This window comes from Malaya genurostris, chromosome 2 (genome assembly GCF_030247185.1).
Source record: "Malaya genurostris strain Urasoe2022 chromosome 2, Malgen_1.1, whole genome shotgun sequence".
In the NCBI taxonomy this organism is placed as follows: domain Eukaryota; kingdom Metazoa; phylum Arthropoda; class Insecta; order Diptera; family Culicidae; genus Malaya; species Malaya genurostris.
In genome coordinates this window covers 36,462,790-36,487,534 of record NC_080571.1, presented here as the reverse complement: position 1 = coordinate 36,487,534, position 24,745 = coordinate 36,462,790, and the positions used below count along the sequence as shown (strand labels likewise).

Below are 24,745 nucleotides of genomic sequence, written 5' to 3'. Positions count from 1 at the left end.
ATAGCAGCAGTGCGACTAGAACCGAGAAATATTAGATCACAAGCAGATCGATTACTCGACTGAACCGCAGAGCTCATATCTGTTGATTGAATAATTGATAAACATAAATCCATACAACGGTAGCCGAATGCAAATTTCACTCGGAGCATGTAAAATCCTGTGCGAGTGGAATATTGCGTCATTTGAACAATTAAGTAGTTGTGTAATTGTATCGTTTGTAGAATTCTGTCACCTGTAAAATTCAAATTCGTCTTACCAACTGGTCAGATGTAAAATGTAACAATTAACACGATTCATTTATTCTAGCCTGCGCAGTTGATTTTTTAATATAAGTAAATCAATTATTAAATAACTGTTTGATATTTTCTTCAATTAAAATCATTGTAATTCCTTACCGTGTCTACTTCTGCAGGTGAACATTTTTGAACCCTCTTTTACCCTGTCCTTCTAATTTGTGTGACAGTATATCAACTTATGAGAACGACTTTAGATATTCAGAAGTATGAAGAGTGTTAGTTTTATTCGTATTCACGCCATCCAGTTTTGTCTTTGACATTACCCACCCACTTTTTGAAGCTGCGTTGTATTTCGGTTGTGTTTTGTGGTCCTACCTTTCGGATAAGGAAGTGTTGTCAATATTTCCGTGAAATCATTCACAAATGAACGAAACTATATATTTCAAATGAAATGAATACTAGATGCATGGAAATAAATACTAGATGAAGGTTTGAAAATGATCAGTTAAGCTCACCATTAAATTGATAATGTTAATTTTACAGCTTTCCATGTCCAATACGTGGAAACAATTCAGTGAAAACATATTCCATTCGGAATATATTGATTATAGAGAAATAAACAATCAAGTAGGCCTAACAAACATTTGATTTTGATCTGCGACGGTAACAAAGTTATGTGACTTGTGAGAATCAAAACGAGCGTCAGAATCTCAGGCAATTTGGCAGACTTTTTACAGGTTTTTGAAACTTTTGTATACAACTTTCAAAGTTAAAGATTTTTAAAATTGCGTTGGGCTTCTGGATTGTTTTTTCTCGTCATACTTATGAAATTTAACACTTGCATTGGAGGATTTCTAATATACAGATTTGAAAATTTAAGCTGGCATCGCTGTCAGGAATTGAACTGTTGTTTTAACCTTTTCGCTGTCTGTTGCGCTGAAGTTTACACCATTTTTATATCAAGCGTTAGAGCGAATAGAGAAATAAATCGTCTGGTGGAGTAAAGACACTTAGAGATTTAATAGGAAATATTCTCTAGCGACAAGAGATATTTCTCTAATAGTACTGTTGTTGCACCGATTAATTCTACTATGTCACGTCATTACACTCTCACAAAGTCACTATTTTCACAAAAGTGTATCAAACGTTATAATACAGATACGTATTTCGGAATGTTATTTACATCCTTCTTCAGTGTATCGGTTTTATAAGTTTAAGTCAATAAACTTATAAAACCGATACACTGAAGAAGGATGTAAATAACATTCCGAAATACGTATCTGTATTATAACGTTTGATACACTTTTGTGAAAATAGTGACTGTGAAAATAGTTTAATGACGTGACATAGTAGAATTAAACGGTACAACAACAGTGCTATTTGTGAAAATATTCTACTAACAGCTCAAACAGAAATTTAGTGAAGAATTATTTGTTTGCTCTTTAAGAGCATCAACAAGTATGTATGTGTCAAAGACGACTGAATTTTTAGAGTAAACTATTTACTATATTTTTATAGCAGTTAATTTTTATAGTTATAATTGATAATGTTTCAAGTGAATGTCGAGGGTTTGAATATAAAGACTTTGATTAACACAAAGTATCATTGTATAAATATTCTGGTAATAAAAAAACATTGTCATTGTCATTGTCGGTCAATTTAAAATAATATTTTTCTGGTTTGTGGCCTCGAAGGGGTTGAATCGATGCGAATGGCATTTTCGCTATCTTTGCGGCATAGTGTCGCTATCTTGTCGCAACGCAATCTTTGTTAACCGCTGGCGAAAATTACAATGAATGTATTTGTAAAACGTTTTACACTGTTTCATTTAATTGTGCATAAGATCGCAAAATGTCATAATCTAGTACCTCGTTTGACTTCTTTAGTACATGTTGGTCATGTACTACGTAGTGCTAAAAATAAACATTTTCTATCAAAACTGGGCAAGTATTTTTCGTGTTTCTGAAAAAGGTCTTTATAAAATTTAACAATCTGAATATATCATAGATATTTCAGCATTTTGAACAAGAATTATATGGTTTTTATTTTATCTATTTGCAGTGAGCAAATTTAAAAATTATCTGATCATTCGGATTGCCTACGCTGTGAGTCTCGATGCGCTACCCACAGCTCTGTAACTTCTATTGTTGGTGGGGGAGGTGCTAGTATTAATACTTCCTGTCTTCACTTGACGGTACAGTGGTAGATAACACGTAACACTAGCACTCCCGAGAAGGGAAGAAACAGCTTAAAAGGTAGCGAACAATGGGTAATCCGAGTTTGACATATGAGATTTTACTTTACCTAAACTCATTTTACTTCGGAATGTTCGCTACCTGTGAGCTGGGAATGATGTCCCTCAAAGCGGTAAGTCTGCCGTATCCACAGCAGAGTCTTATGAGGGATACGTGTGTTCTCTTCTCACTGTGTCTGATTGAGACCGTGCGAGTTGTTCTAGGTCGAAAAGGCACTCTGAGTGATCACGGTAAGTAAAACTGTAAACGACGAAACGCCAAATTTAATGTTTCCTTCCATTCCAGGCTGGCAGGTCATTTTATCAGTTTTTCTGACGATTCCTTCCGGTTTAGGAATAACCTATCTCCTACTTTATCAATTCAAGTTGTTTCGCCTCGAATTTATCCTGTGTGCCTTAATGTTAACTTTACAGACAACAGAACTACTGTTCGCGTTACTTTTTGTTTTCACACTCTGCCGTCCGGTTTCGTATGATTAGACTCAATATTCTGTGTTTGGTTTACTTGATCGAAATTTATTTCAAATGTTGTCTCGAAGAAATTTGGACCGAAAAACAGTAAACCTCATTCAGTACTCAAAATAATGACAGCTAAACAAATCATTAGAATATTAAACTAGTATGTTAGTTTGATAGCTGCTCCTTCGCATCGATAAGCACTATAATAATAACAATGTGAAGATCTGAAACACTAAGCGAGAAGCAAACATTTGCCAAACTTCTTGTATCTCTTATATAGCAATCTACTGATTGTAAACATCACACTTATAAAATGGTAACGTATTTTTCCGAATGATACTGCTTTCAAATTTCGAAAATATTGAGCAGTTTTTTCCTTCTTTAAACATAACAAATTTGTAGGTTTTGTAAGTTATTTATTCATTTGTAGTGCGTAAGTAATCGATCTGAAACTCATTTTCATGTTTATTTGCCATAGCCATTCTCGATAAGTCGTTCCGGAAAAAGCACTAAGAAAAAGATGTTAGAGAAAAAGTGAAGAGGCGTGACATGTTTTGAGAATAATGTGGAACGACTTTTCGAAAAAGAGTCAAGTATTTTAGGGATCGTGAATCTAGTCACACTTTTAAAGATGAGTTTGTTTTCACTTTCATTGAAGTACCACGTTCATCTTGGTTTAGAAATGACACTTAGAAAAACTAGAGTGTATAAATGAAAAACGGGTTGATAAACCTTTGATAAAAGATGTATAACAGCTGTGAAATAAGCAAAACATATTTGAAGTTTGAGGGAAAGTTCTTTTACAACTAAAAAAAAAATAATGTAAGAATTACCGTAGTTATTTAATAAATAATAGAAAATGGCAATATATTGTAAACACGTTTTAGACAATTTACACCAAATGAAACGTGAAGTTTTCGAAAAATCAAATTAAAAAAGAATCACACTACGAACATCAAACATACCATCTATTCCTAACTATTGATAGAAATTTAGGTACCGATATTCCGTTTTATAAAACAATCTATACCACGAAAAATCAGCTTGTATAGATCCAAAACGAAAAAAAAACGTCAATAATTAATGTCTAATCATCTGACGATTCTACTAAACATGGTTGATCCTCGAAAATCAACCTTGCGATATACTTACTAATTACAATATACACGTTTCCCTTTTCTATCTATAATATACGACCGTAGTATATCGTCACCGCATTCATGAGACAATTCTAAGACAAGTAACTACTGTGTTTTTTTCTTTTGTTATCATAACCTTAAACAAAAGACTTTTGAATAAAGATATCTTTATGAGAAAAAGTATCAAAGCTTTTTGTGTAGCACGGAATGCATGACTTCCATGTATGGTTTACCCAACTTACCAATCATTCGTATATTGCTCTAAATTACTGGATTGTTTTACAACCCCCTCCCATTGGTTGGTGGGCTTGACGGTATTGCAAACATCATCAGATACAATCAAATACAGTTAGAATTTAATATAGATATATGTTACAGCTTTAGCTTAATTATTGAATTTAATGAATGAAATACGAAACGACTTGAATAAGATGTTGATTGCATTACGCTCCAACATCCGGGGCTGGAGAGGCCGGACGGGCTTAGCTGAGGTCTTTTTTATGTATTATTTTCATACTACCGGCCCTTATTACCAGTGTGAAGTGAAAATTAAGTAGAATAAACGTATCCCAATTGGGTTTCATACGATGACAATAAATGAACGATAAATCGAGTCCATCATTGACGTTTATTGGTGGTTTGTGTACCATGGAATACTGTAGAAAGAAATAGAATATTGTAAAATAGAGTAAAATAATAATGACCGAACCAATGAGCAAACCACTGATAGCTGTCAAACGATGTTTATCCAGTTTATATTGTGAGGATGTGTCGTTTGGGACCTTATGGGTGAGATGATGTGTGAATGAAATGTAAGAGTAAGTGCATGCAAGAACGGTAATAAAGGCCACCGTTTCAGCTCCGGACCAACGATCGACCAAGAGAAGAGAAAGAAATTGGGTAACGGTACCCCCATTCATCTCAAATCCATTAGTCATTTCATCTACGAAAACCATTAGTTAGAGTAAGATCTGTTATCTTTGTTTGATAGATTAACTTCTAGAGTAACATGAAATTTGGAGCATTTTGCGTCGCTAAAACCATTGTAACCATGTATTGAACCATTTCCGAACTACTTTAATGCGCTATTGCTTCTTAGAGACGAGGCAAAGATTTTATATTTGATGTTAACACTTCATTTATTGAAAGTTGAGTAATCGGTAAAAAATAATCTAGATTCCCCAGTGTAATAGTAATGTAGTTGAGCAACCCGTGGGTTGTGTGAAATGCGCAGGCAACTTTATACACGTTTTTGAGGAACATTTACGCACCCGTTTTTTACCAAACGACGCTATTGCTGTCACGCGCTGCTCAACTACATTACTATTACACTGGGGAATCTAGGTGTATTTTATTTATGACAGTAGCTAATGGGAAAAAGTACACACGTTTCTCACTAGAGGTGCTGTTAATGTCTCCGTGAATTAATGTCCACCATGAATATACTACTAGCTGTATTGATATTTGTAGATTCGTAGGTGTTTGTGTTCATTTTTCATCTTTTGTGCTAGTGCCGGTGATATTTAGACTGATTGTTGCAGTTTAATACAGCAACGATAAACATAAACAAACAAGTTTGTTTTGCACCGTAGCAACTAGCATAAAGCGTTGCCAGAAACGATCTCCTTCCATATTTTCAAACTATCGCAATGAATGGGAGTAACTTGCTAGGCTTACTTGTTCAGGCTGTGAACCAAACATTGGCGGTTCGTTTGTATGGGACTTGAGGGTTTTATTATTTGTATTTGAGTGATAGCTATCGTCGAAATTATTTTCAGTGTAGTTAGTTTTGGGTAACGACACAAATATGAAACTGAGTAGCTGTGGATAACAGTGTAAATTAGTTTTTTTTTTGCAGTTGCTGTCATTGGGAATTAATCCAGCATAAGCGATTTTTTATTGTCTAAAATAAAATTAAAACAACTAAGGTGCGATGACCTCTCAATCATACTGGTGTACAATAACAGACCCGTAATTTTTTTCTGATTTTTTTTTCATTTAACTGTAGTAAAATATTTTATATTTGTAGATTAATTCGTGGAGCAGGTATTTGTCGAGAAAACATTTCGGATGAATCTTTCTCTAACATTGTAAAGTATCTGTTCAAAACCATAGACAGCCAGACTGAGACAACATCAGAACAATCCGAAAGCGATATAGAAACCCTTCAAATCGACTCCGGTTTAAATGAGCAAGATTTTACAGTCGCTCTCAAAACATTGGCATACCTTGTGAAACGATCCCTCAAATTCATGTTGAAACCTTCGAATTTACAAGCGGATTTGCGCACTCGACTGGAACTGGACAAAACTAAAAGTAATATTTTTGTTAAGCATTGGATCCAAGCAACGAAAATAATACTAGACACGCTGGAACTTAGCAATGATGGCCGAAGCGAAGAAAGTTCAACATCTAACCAACTCGAGGATGTTTCGTGGAAAGTCCGAGCACAATTGTCCTCGGAACCACGACAGAAGGATAAATTGGCACTGGGCCAGTTGGAACTGAAAACCACTAAGAAGATCATCAATCTGGAACTGAACAGTAGCGAACTTGTTGATTTCTACAACCAGCTAGAACGAATACAATCCGAGCTAGACGTTTTAAGATCAAAAACATAACAAAGAAAGTAAATATATACATTTCCGCTTTTAATTAGATCGATTTTACTTTCATTGACCGACCGATAATAGCTCCGCGATGTCGTAGTAACGAGCAACGCCAACAATTGTGCGCTCTTTATTTTTCGAGTTTCTTCTTCGGCTCAGTAGTTTCATATTGAACTACTAGTTGAATTCATATTAAACATACAACGTTATTCCACTGCACTAATGAGTCGTAAACAAGACTTAGACATAAAAAACTAATTACCTAAAAACGGAAAATACAGCCCCTAGATAAATACTACGGTTTGTGTCTAGTCATTTCATCTTGCTTCGTTCAAAACCCCTACTATTGGGATATGGTGAAAAAATCGAATACACTAAAACATTGATATCTCCGTGAATTATTCTAATATACGGCTTGTTTGATCTGTATTACGATAAGGAATCTAAATTTGAAGCCATATTTAGTTTTCAAGGTTTAAATTGTGACAGATATTGAGCTTGGTTACTACTTTGTTAGTGGTCAGGATTAGTTGACCTTGGATTGGCAAATAAATCTTCAATGTTCATCTTGTGGTAACTCCAGAATGTAGATCGACTGAGGAATGGGAAGGAATGTCAGTCCAACTCATACACTAGAGGCTCAGACGATCGAAAAGCATTTTTGTAAGCCTTCCGATCTGACTCGAACGACTCCGATCCATCTCTGCGTCGGTTGTTTAGTATTCCATCAAGAAGTTCTTCTGGTAGCTCGCACAATCTCGAAGTGGACAAGTCTCTTCACATGCTGCAACTATTAATGAATCGAGTTGACAACATTCTCACCATGAAATGGTGAGCATTTTGTCACTGCCGATTACAAGCGGCAAATCACTTTTACAACCTTTTTGAAGTCGTCGTTTGGCGAAGGTTGGTTATGCGTAAATATGCCGAACATTAGACCGGAAATGCCAACAATGGTCAGACCAACTGTGACATCACAAATATCCCGAGCTCAGATATGAAAGATACACGGAGAGCACTATTTGCGTGTATACGCGAGTCATTCCACGTGGATTAGTCATACCGTTCTTGTTGAAGGCAACGAAGACTGGGTTTCATAACTTTCCAACGTAGAAGTTTCTTTTTGGAAATATGGTTCTTGAACCAAAACTATAGAAGCTTTACCTTCTGCAGAAGTCTGGATATTATTGGAATAATAACAAAAAAAAACATCAACTTTCGATATGTACCTTAGATTTTTTTGGAAATTACTGGAATTTACCGTAATAATTGATAAAGAAAGTAAACACACTTCCGGTGAGGATCTCAACGTGTGTGCAAGTCGGTTCGCACTAGTGCGACGAAAATTTGTGTATTTCTTGTTCGAGGAAGAAAGATTTTTGGCGTCCTGAAGTGAATCAGTGTTGCGACGCCGCGAAACTATCATCGGAAGTCACTGTAGAAGAACCTTTACAATCGAACATAATATAACCTCAACGGGCGAGATAGATCTCAATAGGTCCCAGCCCTGTCAAGTTGACACACCAGCAAATAAAAAAAAGAAAGTAAACAAAAAGAAACTGTCATTTGTCCTTGGGACCTTTTCTAATGTTCTATTGACCGTATGCAAAGACATCATATAAACAAGATATCCAGCTCTTACATTTCCCGAACAAATCATTGGGAACATACTTTTCTGCGAGCATGTCGCCCTCAGGCGAGTCCGTATCGAATCTCGTACATAGAAGTAAGGGAGAGAAATGTCAAATTCGTGCGCGCCAAAATAGCAGCACTTCGCATCCATACAATTGACATGATAGGTTGAATGTGATGCCGCGCGATGGCGTTGCTGAACTGAAGATTGATTTCGCTCCAAGCTGACAGGGTCTGCCGTATGCCTCATGATCGCCAGTGAAGTGACCGTACATCAACAACAGAGACATGCATATGCCAATACCAAATATAAAAATACGTTTTTGTCTTTTACACGTGTAATCATTTATTCCGTCCAAGCAGAGTCTGTATTATCATGTGAAATTGAAAATGCCTTATATTGCTAATTAACCACACTAGCGGCCAATATATTTTGTTCACGGCCATGGGCGCCTGTTTCCGCGATTTCCACGATTACCTCCACTATGTCTGCGTGGTGGCGACTGCCGAAAACCTGCTGGTACAACAGAAGTTAGCACGGGAGCTTCATTAAAGCTTCCACCACGATCCGGGAACAGACCTCTTCCACCTCTTTTGTCACGGATACTCTGTGGCAATTGTCTTCCGATCAATTCACGAGCCGTTGGATTCAGAGGATTGGGACCTGCATAGCGATTGGCATTTCGTTCATTTTTTTCTACGATTTCGGACACGTAATGAAGACCAGCGTTCAACTGTTGGTTTCGCAGTTCTGGAATATCTCGTTCTAGACTGTTTTTCAGGTTAATCATTGTTCCCGAGACCTGGCGTTTCTTCATGTACTTCATAATCTCATTTAAGATTTTTACCTGATTTACGTTTAGTTCGTTCATTGAATGCAGCTCAACGTCACGATCGCGGTCCGTTTGAACGCTGATTTCAACCATTCGAGCACGGCTAGCCGTTTGCGTATTCACAGAAACGTAGGTTTTACTGCGTCTTTGAACGCATCCGGTACAGCTTAATTCTTCCGTCTGTATCGAGCGATCGATAATACGTTTTGTGGTGGCTCCGCCACGAACAGGAACAATGGTAATCGCTTGAATTGTGCCCACATCCGCAACCGAATTGTTTTTGGCTTGCACTTCTTTATACTCGGTCAAGCGTTGCGAGATATTACCCTCGTCCAAACCGAGCCGTTCAATCATCTGTTTCATTTTATGATTAACATTGCGGAAAGGTTCACACAGTCCAACATCCTTGGACTTGCTGGTAGAAGTGTACAAAACGTTTTGATCATTCCATATCAACGGGGAACGATTATCTAGTTTCTTCAGATCCGTGTGATAGGTTGGAGCAACGTACAAGAAGCGTGCGGATTGAACTTTAGTTTCCTGTTTGTCTAGTATAGATATAGCTTCCTTGATGTGTTGAACAACTACAAATGTATGAAAATAATTAGAAAAAACGTCATAATTGATATTTTTGCTGTATAACCTTTATGATTAACCCGAGTAGATTTTCTGCCCTCATTCGGATGTTTCGTAGCCAAATAATCGGATAAATTGATTTTGTTCTCCAAGAATAGCTGAAAGGACACAATTTTCGTTACTTGCAACAAAGCCGTATAGTGTATTGATTGCTTACTTGTGCTGTAATATCATCTTTCTTATCCTGTTGCTCTGCCGTCAAACCTGGAGTCTCCGTAGGCTTTTGGCTAGCTGCAGCAGCTGCCGCTGCCATCATGGGATTCATTTGCATCATCATTGCCATCATAGGGTTCATCTGAATCATTTTGGGATCAGTCATCATTTGCATCATAGCAGTCATTTGACTCATCATGGCCGCGGGCCCGTCAGTTGCGCTTTCTCGGCGATAGGAACGCGAACCGGATCTTGACCTAGATGAGGAATGACGACGACTCCGTGCCCGATCACGACTGCGTGAGCGAGAACTTCGGCGTCTACTGCGACTTCTAGATCTTCTATATTCACGCTCTCGACTTCTTGAGCGATATTTAGACCGACTTCGTCTATAGCTAAATGATGGTCTTCCAATGTCTTCCTCATCGTCCGATTGCGATCGACGCAAATAAACTCCAGGACTTCGAGATCTTAACCTGCTTCGAGCTCTCTCGAAATCTTCTCGGTCCTTACGCTTCTGTTTTTCACGGTCCTCTCGTTCACGGTCAAACTGGAAATACCTTTGCGTGGATTCCTCACGTTCGGAAGCATTTCTTGTTTCTTGTGTGGGACTTGATGGGCTTTGAATACGACTATTTTCTTCCAAACGTTTCAAGCGTGGGTCCTTAGGTAACCCTTCGGCTGGAATTACAACTACGGAGTTTTCTGATACCTGAATCGCATCTTCCTCGACGGTTATGACTTCGCTTTCCATTGGAATAATGGTACAATCGGGCGACTTGGCCCGCACTGACACAGGTTCGGTTACTTCTTCGGATTTAGCTGACGGAGTCGGTTCTGATTCCGGTTCAACTATCTTCTCCACAATTCTAGTCTCTTCAGTAGCAGGAGTAATGTTCCAAGCTTCGTTGAATTTTCTCACCTTTTCAAGCTCATCCTCTTTTTTCTTCCGTGCCATTTCTTCGGCAGCTTTTTTGGCTTCTTCGCTACCTTCCTGCCATTCATCCATAACATCGAAACTATCGAGAACCTCATTCCAGAAATCAGCCGGTACACCATCGTCGGCACTTTCATCGATAATGCTTGTTTTGGCCGCCATCTTTTTCGTCACGCAGTTTATTCAGAAAACGACCTGTTTTAAAATGACTTCAGTATATTATGTGCGTCTAATAGAATATTCCAAAACTTTACACGAACAAGACACAGTTTACAAACTTAAAGGTGTAGTTTAACGTTCGATTTTTTAAAGTTTTCTAGGATAGTGGACACATTATCTACCACGAATGTACGTTTTCAATGCAAGCGGCACGAATCTTTCCAGAGATTGACATTAATTTTACTTGCACTCACTACACGCTCATTCGAACGACCCAAAATAACATTACTAAAACACGGAAAAAAACTGAGCATTTACACTCTTACCAGTCGCTATCTAATTTAAGGTCATACCCTACCCAAAATCAACTAAAGTGCATCTTCCCAATTTTGGGTAACGAGTGATGACCTCAAAATTTAGGTAAATGTAAGTTTAGTACAAGTGTTATGCCATAACAAAGCACGCTAACAATTTTTTACGATCAAGTCAAAGTTTGAGTAAATATCGACCTAATTTTGGTTAGCTTATAGGAGAGCTTGACAATGAGTGATTTCTCCTAAAAAAATAGGCAATTGAAGAATCCAGTCAACTGCTCTGCGATCGCTGCGCCGCTCAAGTAGCGAACTTTGAACTAAGCAATGCTGAAAAATTTTAGATTTTTCTTGAAGATTCTATAAAATTACTGGTGTTTTATATTCTTTTTCTCATGAATACTAACATACAAAAACATTAGGACATTAGAGACCAAATTCGATAATAGTATACCCTGTCAAAGTGTATGCGAGAAATCTGCTCAGCTTTCTCTCTGACAGGGTTCCTTTGATTTGCTGTAAGTACATTTCCCGCTTTGGTCAGCGCCAAGCTCGGCTCAGCTTCCGCCCTTCACTCTGTTTGCAGCCTAAGACAAACCGGCGAGTAATTTTCCTGTAGTAAAAAGTTCGAAAACCATCTAAAATAACGAAAATAAATAGTTTCACCTTTCCGTTCTAGCAATTGAAGTATCGCTGACGACACGACCTGGCACTCTGAAGGAAAATCGGTTTAAAAAATGTTCGGTAATGATTTACCATCAATTACCATAAATTGAACAGTCTCTCGCAACACTGTGTAGTTACTACACTCAGAAAAATAGTATGGTAACTGTTACTATATAGAGGGCCAACTTGACCATGAGCGTATAGTGGTTTTCAGCCGACTATGAAATCAGATGATTTCAACAATAGTCAAGTTCATGTTTACTATGAATGGTATCGGCTCTAGAATAGTAATATTGATTGTATGAATAACTAATACGATTGAGATGGATGACCTAACCATGACCGATTTTTTTTACATTGTAGTTTTTGCTATAACCAGAGTCATGGTATTTTTGACATTTCATTTCTAGTTATTTTGAAACTAAAAGCAGTGGTTGATTCAACAATGCTAAAGATCAGCTAAACATGAGCTAATGTTGAAAAGTTTTATAAATTTAAATTCTAAAATAAGAACAACAAAATAATTTCAATAAACTCTATTTTATTTTCGCATCAAATCAAATGATAATATACCTGGTGAAATATTGCTTAGCATTGCTTGATAGCATCAGTTGATCCAAGGCTCTGTCCGGTGGAGTTTTTCCTGAAGCAGGAATTGGCAGCAGGAAAGAAATTATTAGCCAAGTCCAGATGCAAACCTCGATACCCACCTGCGATTTTCCGTCGGATTCGAGCGAATTGAATCCGGGAATCAAATGATAATCTTCCTTTTCATCAATCGCTTGCTGTTGTTTCTACAGCGACCGATAATAAATAATAAACCGTATACGAGATGTTGATTTCACTGCAAAACATAACCGTTGCCGGCAAAATTGTTGAAAAATTGAATTTCAATTACGGAAACTAGTAAGGCTACAAACTTTATTTACCTGCAAGACTTACCGAAGTACACAGTCACAATATAGAATATTTTTTTCAAATCCATCACTGATTTGTTACCCATGTACGAAATTGTCTGCTAAATTGTAACTTTATGTGACAATAACAGTACACCCGTTCATTGACAATTTGTATAGTCAGCACAAATGTAATACATAGTAGGTTGAAAAACACTATACGATAATGTGCTTACTACATAAATTCTGTTGATATGAACTACATGAATAGTGTTTTCAAACTTCATAATCGTCTTTTAAGCCATGTATCTATTTATGGTAACATTATTATATTGTGAACATATTTACTAGTAGCAATAACTATTTCGCTTCTCATATATATCAAGGCTCGAGAGCAATTTCACCTTACTAGAAATTGTGATTTTAACTATTTGTTCTTATATTTGAGATGACTACCATTGTCAGGATGACCATGCCAGAAAAGTCATAAATACAAATAGTTTAGTCAAGTCGTTGTCTTTGTTGTCTAGTAATTTATACAATACAAATGGTGAATAGTCATATATCATGATTGTTGACACTTTTTAAGCGTATAATTGAAATGACTATGAAAAACAGGTTACGGTTACTATGGTTTTTTTCTTAGTGTACGTACAAGCGAAGACGTCATATTAACAAGATATCCAGCTCTCACATTTCACGAACAAATCATTGGTAACATTCTTTTTTTGCGAGCATGGTGCCCTCAGGCGAGCGCACATCGAACCTCTTACATAAAAGTAGGGGAGAGGAATGTCAAATTCGTGTGCGCCAAATTTGATAAATGAAATAGAATGTGGAGCTGAGTTGATTACGGACACTTATTTATTTAAAATAAATTTAGATTATTTTTATTTTCAACAGAACAACATTGATAACTACGGCTCTGTTATTCAAAATTAACAATTTTTGGCCCTTGTTTCAATATTTTTTCAAGCGATTTAGTTTTGATATTACCATTTACTGAGGAGTACTTGAATTTGCGATACAGTTTTAATAGACGAGTGGCAGATCGTGTCATCGGTCATGGTACACAAAGGGCAAAACTTTCGTAAAGAAATGGAATTACAGTTTCGCGCTTTATAGTTCTTTGTATTACTAAGGTTGAGATTTTTGTAGAATCCGAATTTTTAGGCGAAATTGTAGGATTTTGATGCATTTATTTGTAGGAGAGAGAAACTTGATTTGTTTGCTTTTGTAAAATTTGCTCTTCTTTGAAAAGCTGGTTTGGGATTTGTCGTATATTCAGGTAAAAATGCCACATACAAATCATAAAAACATATTAGATTAGTTACCGCAATCCGGTCGATAGAACCATAACATAGAAAACTATGTGTTATGTCGACTTTTTCTGGATGTGATAGAAGGCCAATTTTGGCATGGTTGTTTCTAAGAATAGTTTTATTGCTATGGTTTTATTGTATTCCAAAAACGAAAATGGATACTGGCAGATGAATTTCATAAATTTAGTGATATAATGAAGATGTAGATTGCATCCTTGAGAAATCGATAGGAGTTCCTTTTTTAAGATTTTGACAGGTACTTTTGATGCTGAAAATTAGATCCGAAAATAGCAGTCTTCGAAACTATTAAAAAATCTTTTACATATTAGCAGATGAGAGATATTTCAAATTCGAACGCGTCAAAATACCAGCACTGCACACCCATATAATTGACATAATATGTTTAATGTGATACCATCGCAAGGGCGAAGACTGATTTTCGTCTAAGCTGACAGGGTCTTCAATAACTCAAAATAATTATTCCAAAATATTGTCTCGTTTGGAACGATGCTGGTTGTTTCAAACGAAAAACTGTCGCCCTTTGCTAAAGGGCACTTCTCGCAAGTCTTCCTTTATTCCGACAAATACTTAATAATTATTATCTTTTGGGCATCGTGTACAATGTACCATCTGAAATCAGAGTTGCCATTTTAAAATCTGTGTTTCAAATTGAACAATCTGTGTACCAGGTGTACCATCTGAAAAACATTTTGAAAATCTGCTATTTTTATGAAATAAAAAAATAAATCTTAAAAATCGGTAGAAATCTGTAAATTTATATAAAATCTGTGACACAGCATCTGTGTGGGAAAATAGGCAAAAAATCTGTGGTTTTACAGAAAAACCTGTGAATATGGTAACTCTGTCTGAAATGCTGATGAAAATCAGTGGGTGCATTTTTTATTAGATGTTTGTCGGAGTTGAATTTGTTTACAAAATTTTGCCAATTAGTGTGGTGCTCATACATTGTCTCGTTGACATTGAAATGCGAAGAAATTTAAATGTTTCTCCAACACTAAGATGTCATCTGTGAATATTTTGTATGATTGGTTAAGCTGAAAGTATAATTTGCAGTGGTGTTTGACCGATGTTAAAAATTGACATAATACTCAATGTCGACAGTATTATTCTTCCGGTTGCTGAATATAGAAAAATAATCAACGAGATAGTCACAAGAAGTTAGCGAAAGGACAAGTAAGCACTTTGAGAATATTGTCAGTATAAGCCATAACATTGAAAGATATTGTGTGATTTGAGTTTTGCCTCTTACACCCGTTCTATAATGCAATCATCGAATGAAATTTTACGTTCGCTTTATAAGAAATTTTTCCAGCAATGGAGTGATTATTTGAGTAGTTTGTGGGGTCAATCACGAGCCCTCCGTGATGGCAATAGGGCCAGTAATGCCGTTTTAACAATACGTCGTCAACAAAAGACAGAGGAAATCCGGCAAGAGCAAATGAATGTCCTCCGAGAGATAATTGCTGCTCGTGAAATAGCACATCACTGCCAACGCAATAACTATGTTTACAAGCAACTGCTTGAGCTTGGGAAATTTCGTTTCGACATTGACCTTGAAAAGTTGTCCCTAGTGCAAAGAATGTTTCTCGAGAATCGTTTTATATTCGAAGCGATTGCAAAACATATTCACGTTAAGGATTTGTTTACTGAGGTACAAGTTCATCCAGCTTTGGACAATTTTGCCATCAGCAAAAGTTGTATATCCCCCGAACTACTCAATAGTTTAGTACGTTGTCTGTTGGATAATGCGTATCGGGGTAAACCCCGTATATTTACTGATGCATCCAAATCAGTCGATGGTCGTTGTGGGCTAGGTGTGTACGATGAGACCAACGGCACACAAATCATGATGCAGCTAAAGTTGGATACTAGTATTATGACTGCCGAAACACTGGCTATTAAAGTAGCAATGCAGCACATCGAAGATGTTGGAATTAATAATGCGATTCTGCTGACGGACAGTCAGGCAGCATGCGTTTTTCTCAAAAAGAGCAGAAATACTCGCTTTAGAAATTCGGTGGCGAACGATATTCTTGCAAAAGCGAAACATACAAATACAACTTTCCAGTGGATCCCAAGCCATGTACAAATCGACGGTAATGATACAGCAGATCGGCTGGCGAAACAGGCGTTGTGTACTGCACCCGAAATTGTACTTGATAACGATATTTTTGTAAATGACGCGGTCAGTTACTTCGAAGAACGACAAGCGAACAGAATCAATCGCTGGTATCAAGAATACATCAATCAAAAGGGACTGTCGCTTAAGCAGGTTACTGGTGAAACCGAAGGGGAAGATCCTTACTGGTTTACGACGCAAAGCTACGCGCAGTGAGTTTCTATTCTTGTCTTTGGACAGTGTGTTAGATGTTACAAAGTTGAAATATCAGCTGGATAAAATAGATTCCTGTTGCGTGCCGCCTGCGTTGGAGCAGTTCACTAACAGTAAGTGTAAGGTGGCCGTCAAGCTTGTTTTGCAGTATTCGTGTAGCTTGGATTTGCACCATTTGTACGATTGTGGCACCTTGGTTCACGTTTTTAGTGTTTACATCAATTACATTTACGGATTACATTATTTTATTGAACTTTGTTGTAAATTAGTGCAAGTTTCAAAAACTATGATTTCCACATCCATGCGTAGTTTGTTTCTTGGAATGTCTAATAGAGAAAGCATGTTCAATGCTTACATTATGTGAACTGATGAGTTTTACTCCGTAAATTTTTGTTTTATTTATATTCAATGTTGTTTTAATTTAACTCGAATTCATTTGTCGTATGCATTTGACGGGGGAATAAATATATATTTATGATTTTCCGCTTAGTTCTGAATGAAACCAACGAAGATAAGTTTGCTACAGATTATTAGGTCACAGAAGGGGGGAATTGTTCGAGCGCAGAGATTTCTTCTATGTGGAGATAATATTCTCATATTTTATGTCAGAAAGGATATTATATCTCAGTGCAATATCTAAAAATTGTTACGTGAATTGTGTATGCGTTGCGTCTTCTTAGCGGGTTAAATCGAACTGCTAGGTGGAGATGGTAGTTCAATTTCAACTGCTTTGAGTATTTTTGAGCCGAAGACAAAACGTGTTGGGATTGTGTTTAGTTTTTATGAAAAAAGGATGATTAGTTTTGCAGTTTTACATGCTGAAAATTGGAAAATAATAAACTTTCGAAACAGTTGTTTTGATGCAAGATCATGGATTGACTCTGAAGATCTGTTATTACCATAAAAATGAATATTGAATTATCCGAATAATACCGGAATTTTTAACTTGCGAATTTACTTTAATCTGACATGTGTTGTGTTGAAAGGAATACTTGAAAAGAAATTAAGATTTGGGCTTGTACTAAAATCCGTTCAATTTTGCCTGGAACATAAGAAAACCATCTTGAAAGAGCTCAAAATTAGAAAAATTTATCTAGCTTGAAAAAATATTGGGAATTTAAATTTCTACCGAAATGTTAGAAATTTGAACTTATAGTTTTTTTCCTCGATCCATAGGCAATCGGTTACCGAGACAGAAATATGGAGTTATTGTAATTTAAAGCCAATTAGTTTTAAACTGTTCCGCAATGATAGTGAAAAAATCAGACGATTTATATTTGATTATTTTCAAATGAACCGATTCTTTCGAACAACTATCACTCTAGTTTAGTATCCCTCGGTTTGTCTCACAGTGAAACCTTTATCTTCTCTCCTAACAGTTACAAGTCAAATTTTGAACTTGTCTTTTTCTGATCTCTAATCTCATATCTTGTTCTAACAGTAAATACCCAGATACTATTTAAATAAAATTTATATAAGACAACCTAGACGTCTGAAGAACCAAGAAGAATTAAGACTTGGCCATTTGAGGAATCCGAGATCTACTCAAGCTATACAATTCGTATTTCTTCTCGACAGAGTTATAGCCAGGAAAAAATTCAGAAACTGCGGGGCTAAACCGGACACCTTTTGGACATTGGAAAAACAGCCTTTAGACCTATGTTTTTACTCAATTTATCTTTACCGTTGCGTAGCTTCAGCCTTCAGCTACTATTCCCATTTTCTAACTTAGAAAAAAAAGCATTAGTTTTTGTACCAAATCGCGATGAAGTGACACACCGAAAATCCTATGTCTAAGAACCGCGGGGCTAAACCAGACTATCAAGATTCACACAAAAATAAAGAATGATCACAGTAGGGTGCTGAATCTTAAGATAACTTAATGAGCGTAAAAGAAATTAAGCCTAATTTTGGATTGCATTCTGGAACTGAATTCAGACTGTATTTTGATCTATCTGAATGCAGTGTTGGTGATTGCCGATAATTTGACAGAAGCTGCTCGATGCCGGGTTTTTTTTTTGCTGCGATGATATCCGTCTCTCTTTGATGGGACTGATTGAATCGTGTGAAGAGTTGCTAGTGAGCGTTCTTTGATACGATAAAAGTCAACCTTGCCTGAATTACAGTTTCAGCAACTATTACTCTGGAACTGGTTTCTTGGCAAGATCTTGGAAAGGAATTTTGTTCCTTAATTTATGTTTGAAATTCGAATCCAGAATACTGATTTAGAAAGTTAAGTTTTGTGTTATGACCTCGCAAAATCGAAACGAAGCGGTGGTGCAAAAATGGCCACTAGAATCTGTCTGAGTCATGAATGTATTGATATTTTTTCAATAAAAACTTGTGATTTTATGAAACTCAACACAATTTTTGAGTACGTGCCAACAAAATTGTCCAAAATACCCAAATCGGACATAATCGATGAGCACAAAATACGGATATTACCGGCGACGTGTTTTCGTTTCTAAAGCACATTCTGCTTCGGCAACACAAAAGATGAGCAAAGATTCCGAACCATCGAATGATTTTTACAAATGCTGCGTTTACTAGGACAAATAACTCAATAATCAACGCCACAAAGTTAGCATTGAATTCTCCCACAGAGCTCACCGGGATTGTGCACTCAAGTGACAGCAGTTTCACATGCGTCAATTGCTTCCCTGAAACCGGACAGTGAATCAGATATGGTTGAAACGTTTTGTTATTCACTTAAAGGGTGTAGCCGGGCAAGCATAAATAACTGCCCTCCAGAACAGAAATTAAATTGATATGAGCTGTTTGAAAAGGGTTGTATTGGAGATGATTTTCCCAAAATTTTAACCCTTTAACTACCTGAAACCTTTCTAATCAGAATTTTTCAAAATATATTTCATTTAAAAAAATATTCAAAATTCTCGATTTTTTTAGTTTCTTACAATTTTGGTACCCTCTAGATTTTACATGAAAAATAAATCATTCATGATCAAAAATAAATCATTATTTTCAGATTTTTGAAAAATGTGGACGAGTATAATATCAGACTTTCAAAAGAATACCTTATGATAAAAAAAGAACCGGAATTTTCATTTTAAAATTCCCGCACTTGTCCAATCGGTAAACTTTTATTCTCTCAACGTTGGCAACACTTTTATACACAATCTGTCAAATTTTGACGCATATCGTACGATTAGTTTTTGGTTGTTGAAAAAATTTCGTGTGGCGATTTTTATAATGGATGAAAATTTAGAACAACGTGCGTGCATCAAATTTGGTGTTGCAAATGGATTTAAGTGTTCCGAAACGTTGAAAATGTTAGAAAAGGCCTTTGGTGAATCGTGTCTAGGAAAAACACAGGCATACGAGTGGTATAAACGCTTCAAAGGCCAAAGTCAGTCCCAAATCAAAGTTATACTGACTGTTTTTTCGATATTCGAGGTGTGGTGCACTATGAATTTCTTCCAGACGGTCAAACGGTTAATAAGGAATATTATTTGGCCGTTATGCGTCGTTTACGTGAGGCCATTCGCAAAAAAAGGCCAGACTTATGGAAGGAAAACTCATGGATTTCTACACCACGATAATGCGCCGGCTAACACAGCGTTGGTTGTGTCGCAGTTTTTGGCCAAAAACTCAACCAATATCATCAACCAAGCACCGTACTCTCCAGATATGGCCCCGTGTAACTTTTTCCTCTTCCCCAGACTCAAATTGCCATTGCGGGGAACGCGTTTTAAGACCATAGAGACCATAAAAGAGAATTCGCTGCGTGAACTAAAGGCCATACCTTCGGCGGCCTATAAAACTTGTATGGAAAATTGGATCAAGCGTTGGCATGCATGTATTGCCGCAGGAGGAGAGTACTTTGAAGGCGATAATAAAGAAATTTATTAAAAATTGAAATTTTGCGTTTTTACTTTTTTTTTATATTTAATAAAATTCCGGTTCTTTTTTGATCATAAGGTAAATCAATCGAAAAATTATGCGCCTCCATCAAAATATCATCAGTTGGAGACGCATGGTATTTAGTTCGAAAATCATGCATCACATGTCTTTATAACTGAATCTATCTACAATTTATGTTCAGGACTTGAGTATTGACAGTGAATTGAACTAATGACTTGACAAATATTTAATAGACGGTTTATAGTTTTCATTTATGAACTGAGTCATTTTACTTTTATTTTACATTTATTGCAATCTATTATACATTATCAAATAAATAAAAAAAATACACTACTGTTAATTATAGATTTTCTCATTTGAGCTATATTCAGTAAAAGCTCTAAAGAACATTAAAAATATAGTACTTTTCTACAGAAAAAAGTATTCCCAGACACCGAACGCAAAATCAAGAAAAATTCGAAACCAAGCAAAATCCAAACCATCCCCGAAATCCAAGAAATTTTTAGGATACAGGGGCTAGACCGGACACATAATTAAACCGGACAGCTGAAATATGCGGTTAGAGATGACGCGGTAAAATTGACTTGTGTAAAAACCCAGTTTTAATGGATGTATTTTCAAATTTCTAAAAAGTGGCCGATATAGCCCCGGTCTCCCCTATGTTATGAAAACTACCCACGAATTTTTTTTCTTCGTACTCGTCTGCCATCTGATGGTAATTTGATAGATACGCATAGTTTTTCGATTCATTTATTTTTTTTAAAGTATGCTATTATATCCGTCCACATTTTTGAAATATCTGATAAAAAAACATAATGTACTCATGAATGATTTATTTTTGATGTAAAATCAAGAGTGGTACCAAAATTATAAGCGCGAATAAAACACTCGAAAATTTTGAATATATTTTTGGCATTAAATTTATTTTGAAATGTTCTGAAAAAATCAGATAGGTTTCTTATAATGCCTAAAATATTCCTGATTTTTTAAATATTTTTTGCTTAAGAAGTTTTTGTAAAATTTCATCAGAAAAACCACCCTGACTCCACAAATCTGGCAGCTAAAGGGTTAAAATTTTGGGAAAATCATATTCAATACAAACCCTTTCAAACAGTTTATATCAATTCAATTTCTGTTTGGGGGCAGTTTTTATATTCTCCACCTAATTGGCACTAACTCAAATAACTTGTTTCCTGCTAGGATACAATTTTTTTTTAACACGAGTAGAATTCAATGGTGTTAAACAAAATTTTTATCCTATCATAAATATTCTACTAAACACTCAGACCCTGTTAATTAGTTGTTTCCTGCATCAAAATGAGACTGCGCCATTTTCACCCCACTCATTTTGAAATTTTCGATTTCGAGATTAGTGCACTCCGAGTCAGTTTGCGCCCGTATAAGTAGGGCTATGTAGCGCAAACCAAATGCGTTTTGTAACTGTAACTGTTTTAGTTTCCGGATAGTATATAACATTCCAAGTGCAAATATTACTTCCCGCGAAAAAAGCTTATAGCAAAAGCGGCCATTTTCGCCCCGGTCTCCCCTACTAAATTTCTAGAACTAAATTCATGAACTAAATACTTGATCAGGATTCCGAACCTGAATTTTCATCTGAATTCTGAGCCTGTCCCAGGTTTCGAATTCAGTGCTAGTTCCTGGATGCTGGTTCAGAATTTTGGTTCTGGTGTAGATAAATAGATGATGGCAAAAAGTACTCAACAGTTGTACTGCCCATACTCGGGTTCTGGGCACTTTTGAGTTAGCCCGACGGATAACGTCTATTTTTACCCTACTTTCAGAAATCGCAAAAATAATTTGGGGTTAGTTCAGTGGATCTTCCATGAAAAAGTCCCCACCACATAATTAAATTGCCTCAAGAGCTGACATGATATCACAAACTTAATTATATCGAACGATTAAAACAACAACATGAAATCCGAGTCCGAACATGCAGTCCGAGCGGCGTGCGGGGGAATTGTAGGGGTGTTTCTTTTCGATCGGAAATATATAACTGGTTTTGCCGTTTACACAAACTTTTTATTCATTGACACTTTTGCAATCTTCGACTTTGCGTATGGAAGCGAGTTGCCTCAAATCAACATATTAATAAACAATTATTAGATGGTATGGTATGGTATATTTACTCTTTGTTTGATTTTTCGCGTGGTTGGTAAACGACTGGACAATGCGCAATTCAGGCCCCAATGTGGTTCTTAGCCTCTTGTCCAGTAACTCATATCCCTACCTCCCCGCGGTGCCGGCTGGGGTACGAGCAACCATAGGAAAGATCGGGTAACCAACCCCGGTGGGACCTTGGTCGTATGCTGACAGGGAAGGGGGTCCTCTTTAGAGGATGTCGGAGCGTCTGTACTCCATGTTAGGAGCGGCTTCAAACAGCGTCTGTTCTGGTATCCAGCGGCTGAGTATGAAATGCTGTATCCCGTCCAGCTAAATCCAAGGTGGCAACCCCACCCACGGGATCGTCCTAGTGCTAGTTGGGACGTTAAACAGAGCAAGCACGATGATCCTCCGGCGAGACAGGGAGTTGGCGTAGGCCTAATAAGCCGCCCGTAAAACATCTATTACGAATAATACAGGAGAGAATACGACCCGGAACAATCGGAATAGACCCACGCAACGAAATAAGGACTACGATTGGAAACTTGGAACATGGAACTGCAAGTCGCTAGGTTTCGCAGGCTGCGACAGGATAATATACGACGAACTAAATCCTCGCAGCTTCGACGTCGTAGCGCTGCAGGAGCTTTGTTGGATGGGACAGAAGGTGTAGAAAAGCGGACATCGAGCGGCTACCTTGTACCAAAGCTGTGGCACAACGAACGAGCTGGGAACTGGGGTGGAATCATGTAAGGTGATAAGTGACTATCACCTCCTGGTGATAAAGAGGTGATCACCAGAATGTTTGGAATCACCGAAGGTGATCACTTTTACTATCACCATCACCGGTGATTGAGCTAACTTCACTCATATATCACCTGTCAAGAAACGTCAATTTTTCAGGAGTAAAATATGAATGTGGCGTATACCGTTGATATTTAGAGGAGTAACATATGAAAGTGGCGTATACCCATATAATATTTTAAAATCTAAATTTTTATTCCTATAGTTTTCAATCCTTTTCATTAATTCGAGTCATGTTTATCAACGATGATTTGTATGGATCGAAGAGTAACGCTGAAAAAAATTACCTGCGCATAAACAAATAAAAAAATTCACTTGTTGGTTTAATTTAGTGCCGATTTTTATTTTTCAATGGAAATCAATGTCACAGTCAATTCTTTGGGATAAATTTGAAAGCTTTGACACGAATTGTTAGATCTTCTTGATGTTTCACAACGGATGGCATTCCTCTCGAATGAGAAAGATCCGTTAAATAATTTCTTGTATAGTTTTCATTCACTTTACGATTATGTCATTTCACAGAGCTTTCAAATGCTACCTCCATTTTGGAAATTTTACCCACCGGTACTACGAATATCCACTATGATTAGCAGCAACTAATTGTCCAAAAATATTGCCTTATTTAGTTCAACTCACAAGAAGAAAATTAAGAACGCAGTTTAATCTTTTTTACTCGTTCAGTTGAACGAGACTGATATGTCGCTCACTAAGTCACGGCCATCTAATTCTACTGAAAATGTTAGCATAGATTTTTTATGTTACGTTATGTGCAACATGAGATGTCTACATTCATAAACTTATCACTTTTCCAGAAAGCAATTTATCTTTGACTCTACGAATACCCCAATGATATTCCTTCAAATAATAATTACAACATAAATGAATTGATTTAATTGATAAATACTACCGTTCATTCTATGAATTCTTTAAACCTTATAAACTAAGTTCTTTTCATTTTGGTATTTAATTTTGACACAATATCAGTACGAATTTTATTAAAAAATTATCCTCTTCGATCAATATTGGTAGGTTGTTTATATCAGTGGCTTAAAATTCACCTACCGGACAATAATTTATAAAGCCACTTCTCAAAAAATCAAATCACTACTGAAAGTGATAACTAAATTGCTATCACCTCCATTTTGACATGAAGGTGATTAAATCGTGGTGACTATCACCTTACGTAATGCCAACGTTTGATAGTGATGTTAGCCTCTCAGCAGTGGTGACAGAACTTGGTGATTATCACCTTACATGATTCCAAATTTTCAAAAGTGATGATCACTTGGTGATAATCACCTTACATGATTCCACCCCTGGCTTTATAGTGCTGGGCAAGATGC

The 24,745-nt window shown here is 36.7% G+C and overlaps 4 protein-coding genes across 5 annotated transcripts in view; 3 read left to right on the top strand and 1 right to left on the bottom strand.

The window, feature by feature from the left end:
• Positions 1–2,129: 2,129 nt before the first annotated feature.
• LOC131430663 (transmembrane protein 216-like) lies at positions 2,130–4,180 on the top strand. The gene is made up of 3 exons (XM_058595808.1): positions 2,130–2,207; positions 2,298–2,721; positions 2,777–4,180. Exons 2-3 carry the CDS (start codon positions 2,502–2,504, stop codon positions 2,968–2,970), a joined length of 414 nt encoding a protein of 137 aa, XP_058451791.1. The 5' UTR covers positions 2,130–2,207; positions 2,298–2,501; the 3' UTR covers positions 2,971–4,180.
• Positions 4,181–5,919: 1,739 nt separating this feature from the next.
• LOC131429744 (COMM domain-containing protein 10) lies at positions 5,920–6,928 on the top strand. Its single transcript, XM_058594072.1, has 2 exons — positions 5,920–6,059; positions 6,118–6,928. The coding sequence occupies exons 1-2, from the start codon at positions 6,022–6,024 to the stop codon at positions 6,707–6,709; spliced, it is 630 nt and encodes a 209-aa protein (XP_058450055.1). The 5' UTR covers positions 5,920–6,021; the 3' UTR covers positions 6,710–6,928.
• A 1,721-nt stretch (positions 6,929–8,649) lies between these two features.
• LOC131430500 (uncharacterized) lies at positions 8,650–11,274 on the bottom strand. Its single transcript, XM_058595534.1, has 4 exons — positions 11,143–11,274; positions 9,956–11,083; positions 9,806–9,896; positions 8,650–9,746 (listed from the first exon to the last, which is right to left on the bottom strand). The coding sequence occupies exons 2-4, from the start codon at positions 11,048–11,050 to the stop codon at positions 8,767–8,769; spliced, it is 2,166 nt and encodes a 721-aa protein (XP_058451517.1). The 5' UTR covers positions 11,051–11,083; positions 11,143–11,274; the 3' UTR covers positions 8,650–8,766.
• A 3,921-nt stretch (positions 11,275–15,195) lies between these two features.
• LOC131428020 (leucine-rich repeat-containing protein 58) overlaps positions 15,196–24,745 on the top strand; it is a 31,629-nt gene continuing 22,079 nt past the window's right edge. Inside the window, exon 1 of one of the 2 annotated variants that reach the window (XM_058591655.1) lies at positions 15,196–15,436. The gene's annotated coding sequence lies outside the window, so the exon portion shown is untranslated. Of the gene's footprint in view, positions 16,709–24,745 lie in introns of both variants that reach the window. The other variant, XM_058591654.1, reaches the window with a different exon arrangement.

What these genes read in the sequence shown, in the direction of transcription:
- LOC131430663 (XM_058595808.1), top strand. Translation starts at nt 2,502, where the DNA reads ATGGGTAATCCGAGTTTGACATATGAGATTTTACTTTACCTAAACTCA. An exon ending in AGGCACTCTGAGTGATCACG is followed by an intron (nt 2,722 to 2,776) that starts GTAAGTAAAACT and finishes CTTCCATTCCAG; the next exon opens with GCTGGCAGGTCATTTTATCA.
- LOC131429744 (XM_058594072.1), top strand. Translation starts at nt 6,022, where the DNA reads ATGACCTCTCAATCATACTGGTGTACAATAACAGACCC. An exon ending in TGGTGTACAATAACAGACCC is followed by an intron (nt 6,060 to 6,117) that starts GTAATTTTTTTC and finishes TTATATTTGTAG; the next exon opens with ATTAATTCGTGGAGCAGGTA.
- LOC131430500 (XM_058595534.1), bottom strand. Translation starts at nt 11,050, where the DNA reads ATGGCGGCCAAAACAAGCATTATCGATGAAAGTGCCGACGATGGTGTA. An exon ending in AAGATGATATTACAGCACAA is followed by an intron (nt 9,897 to 9,955) that starts GTAAGCAATCAA and finishes GTGTCCTTTCAG; the next exon opens with CTATTCTTGGAGAACAAAAT. An exon ending in TACTCGGGTTAATCATAAAG is followed by an intron (nt 9,747 to 9,805) that starts GTTATACAGCAA and finishes ATACATTTGTAG; the next exon opens with TTGTTCAACACATCAAGGAA.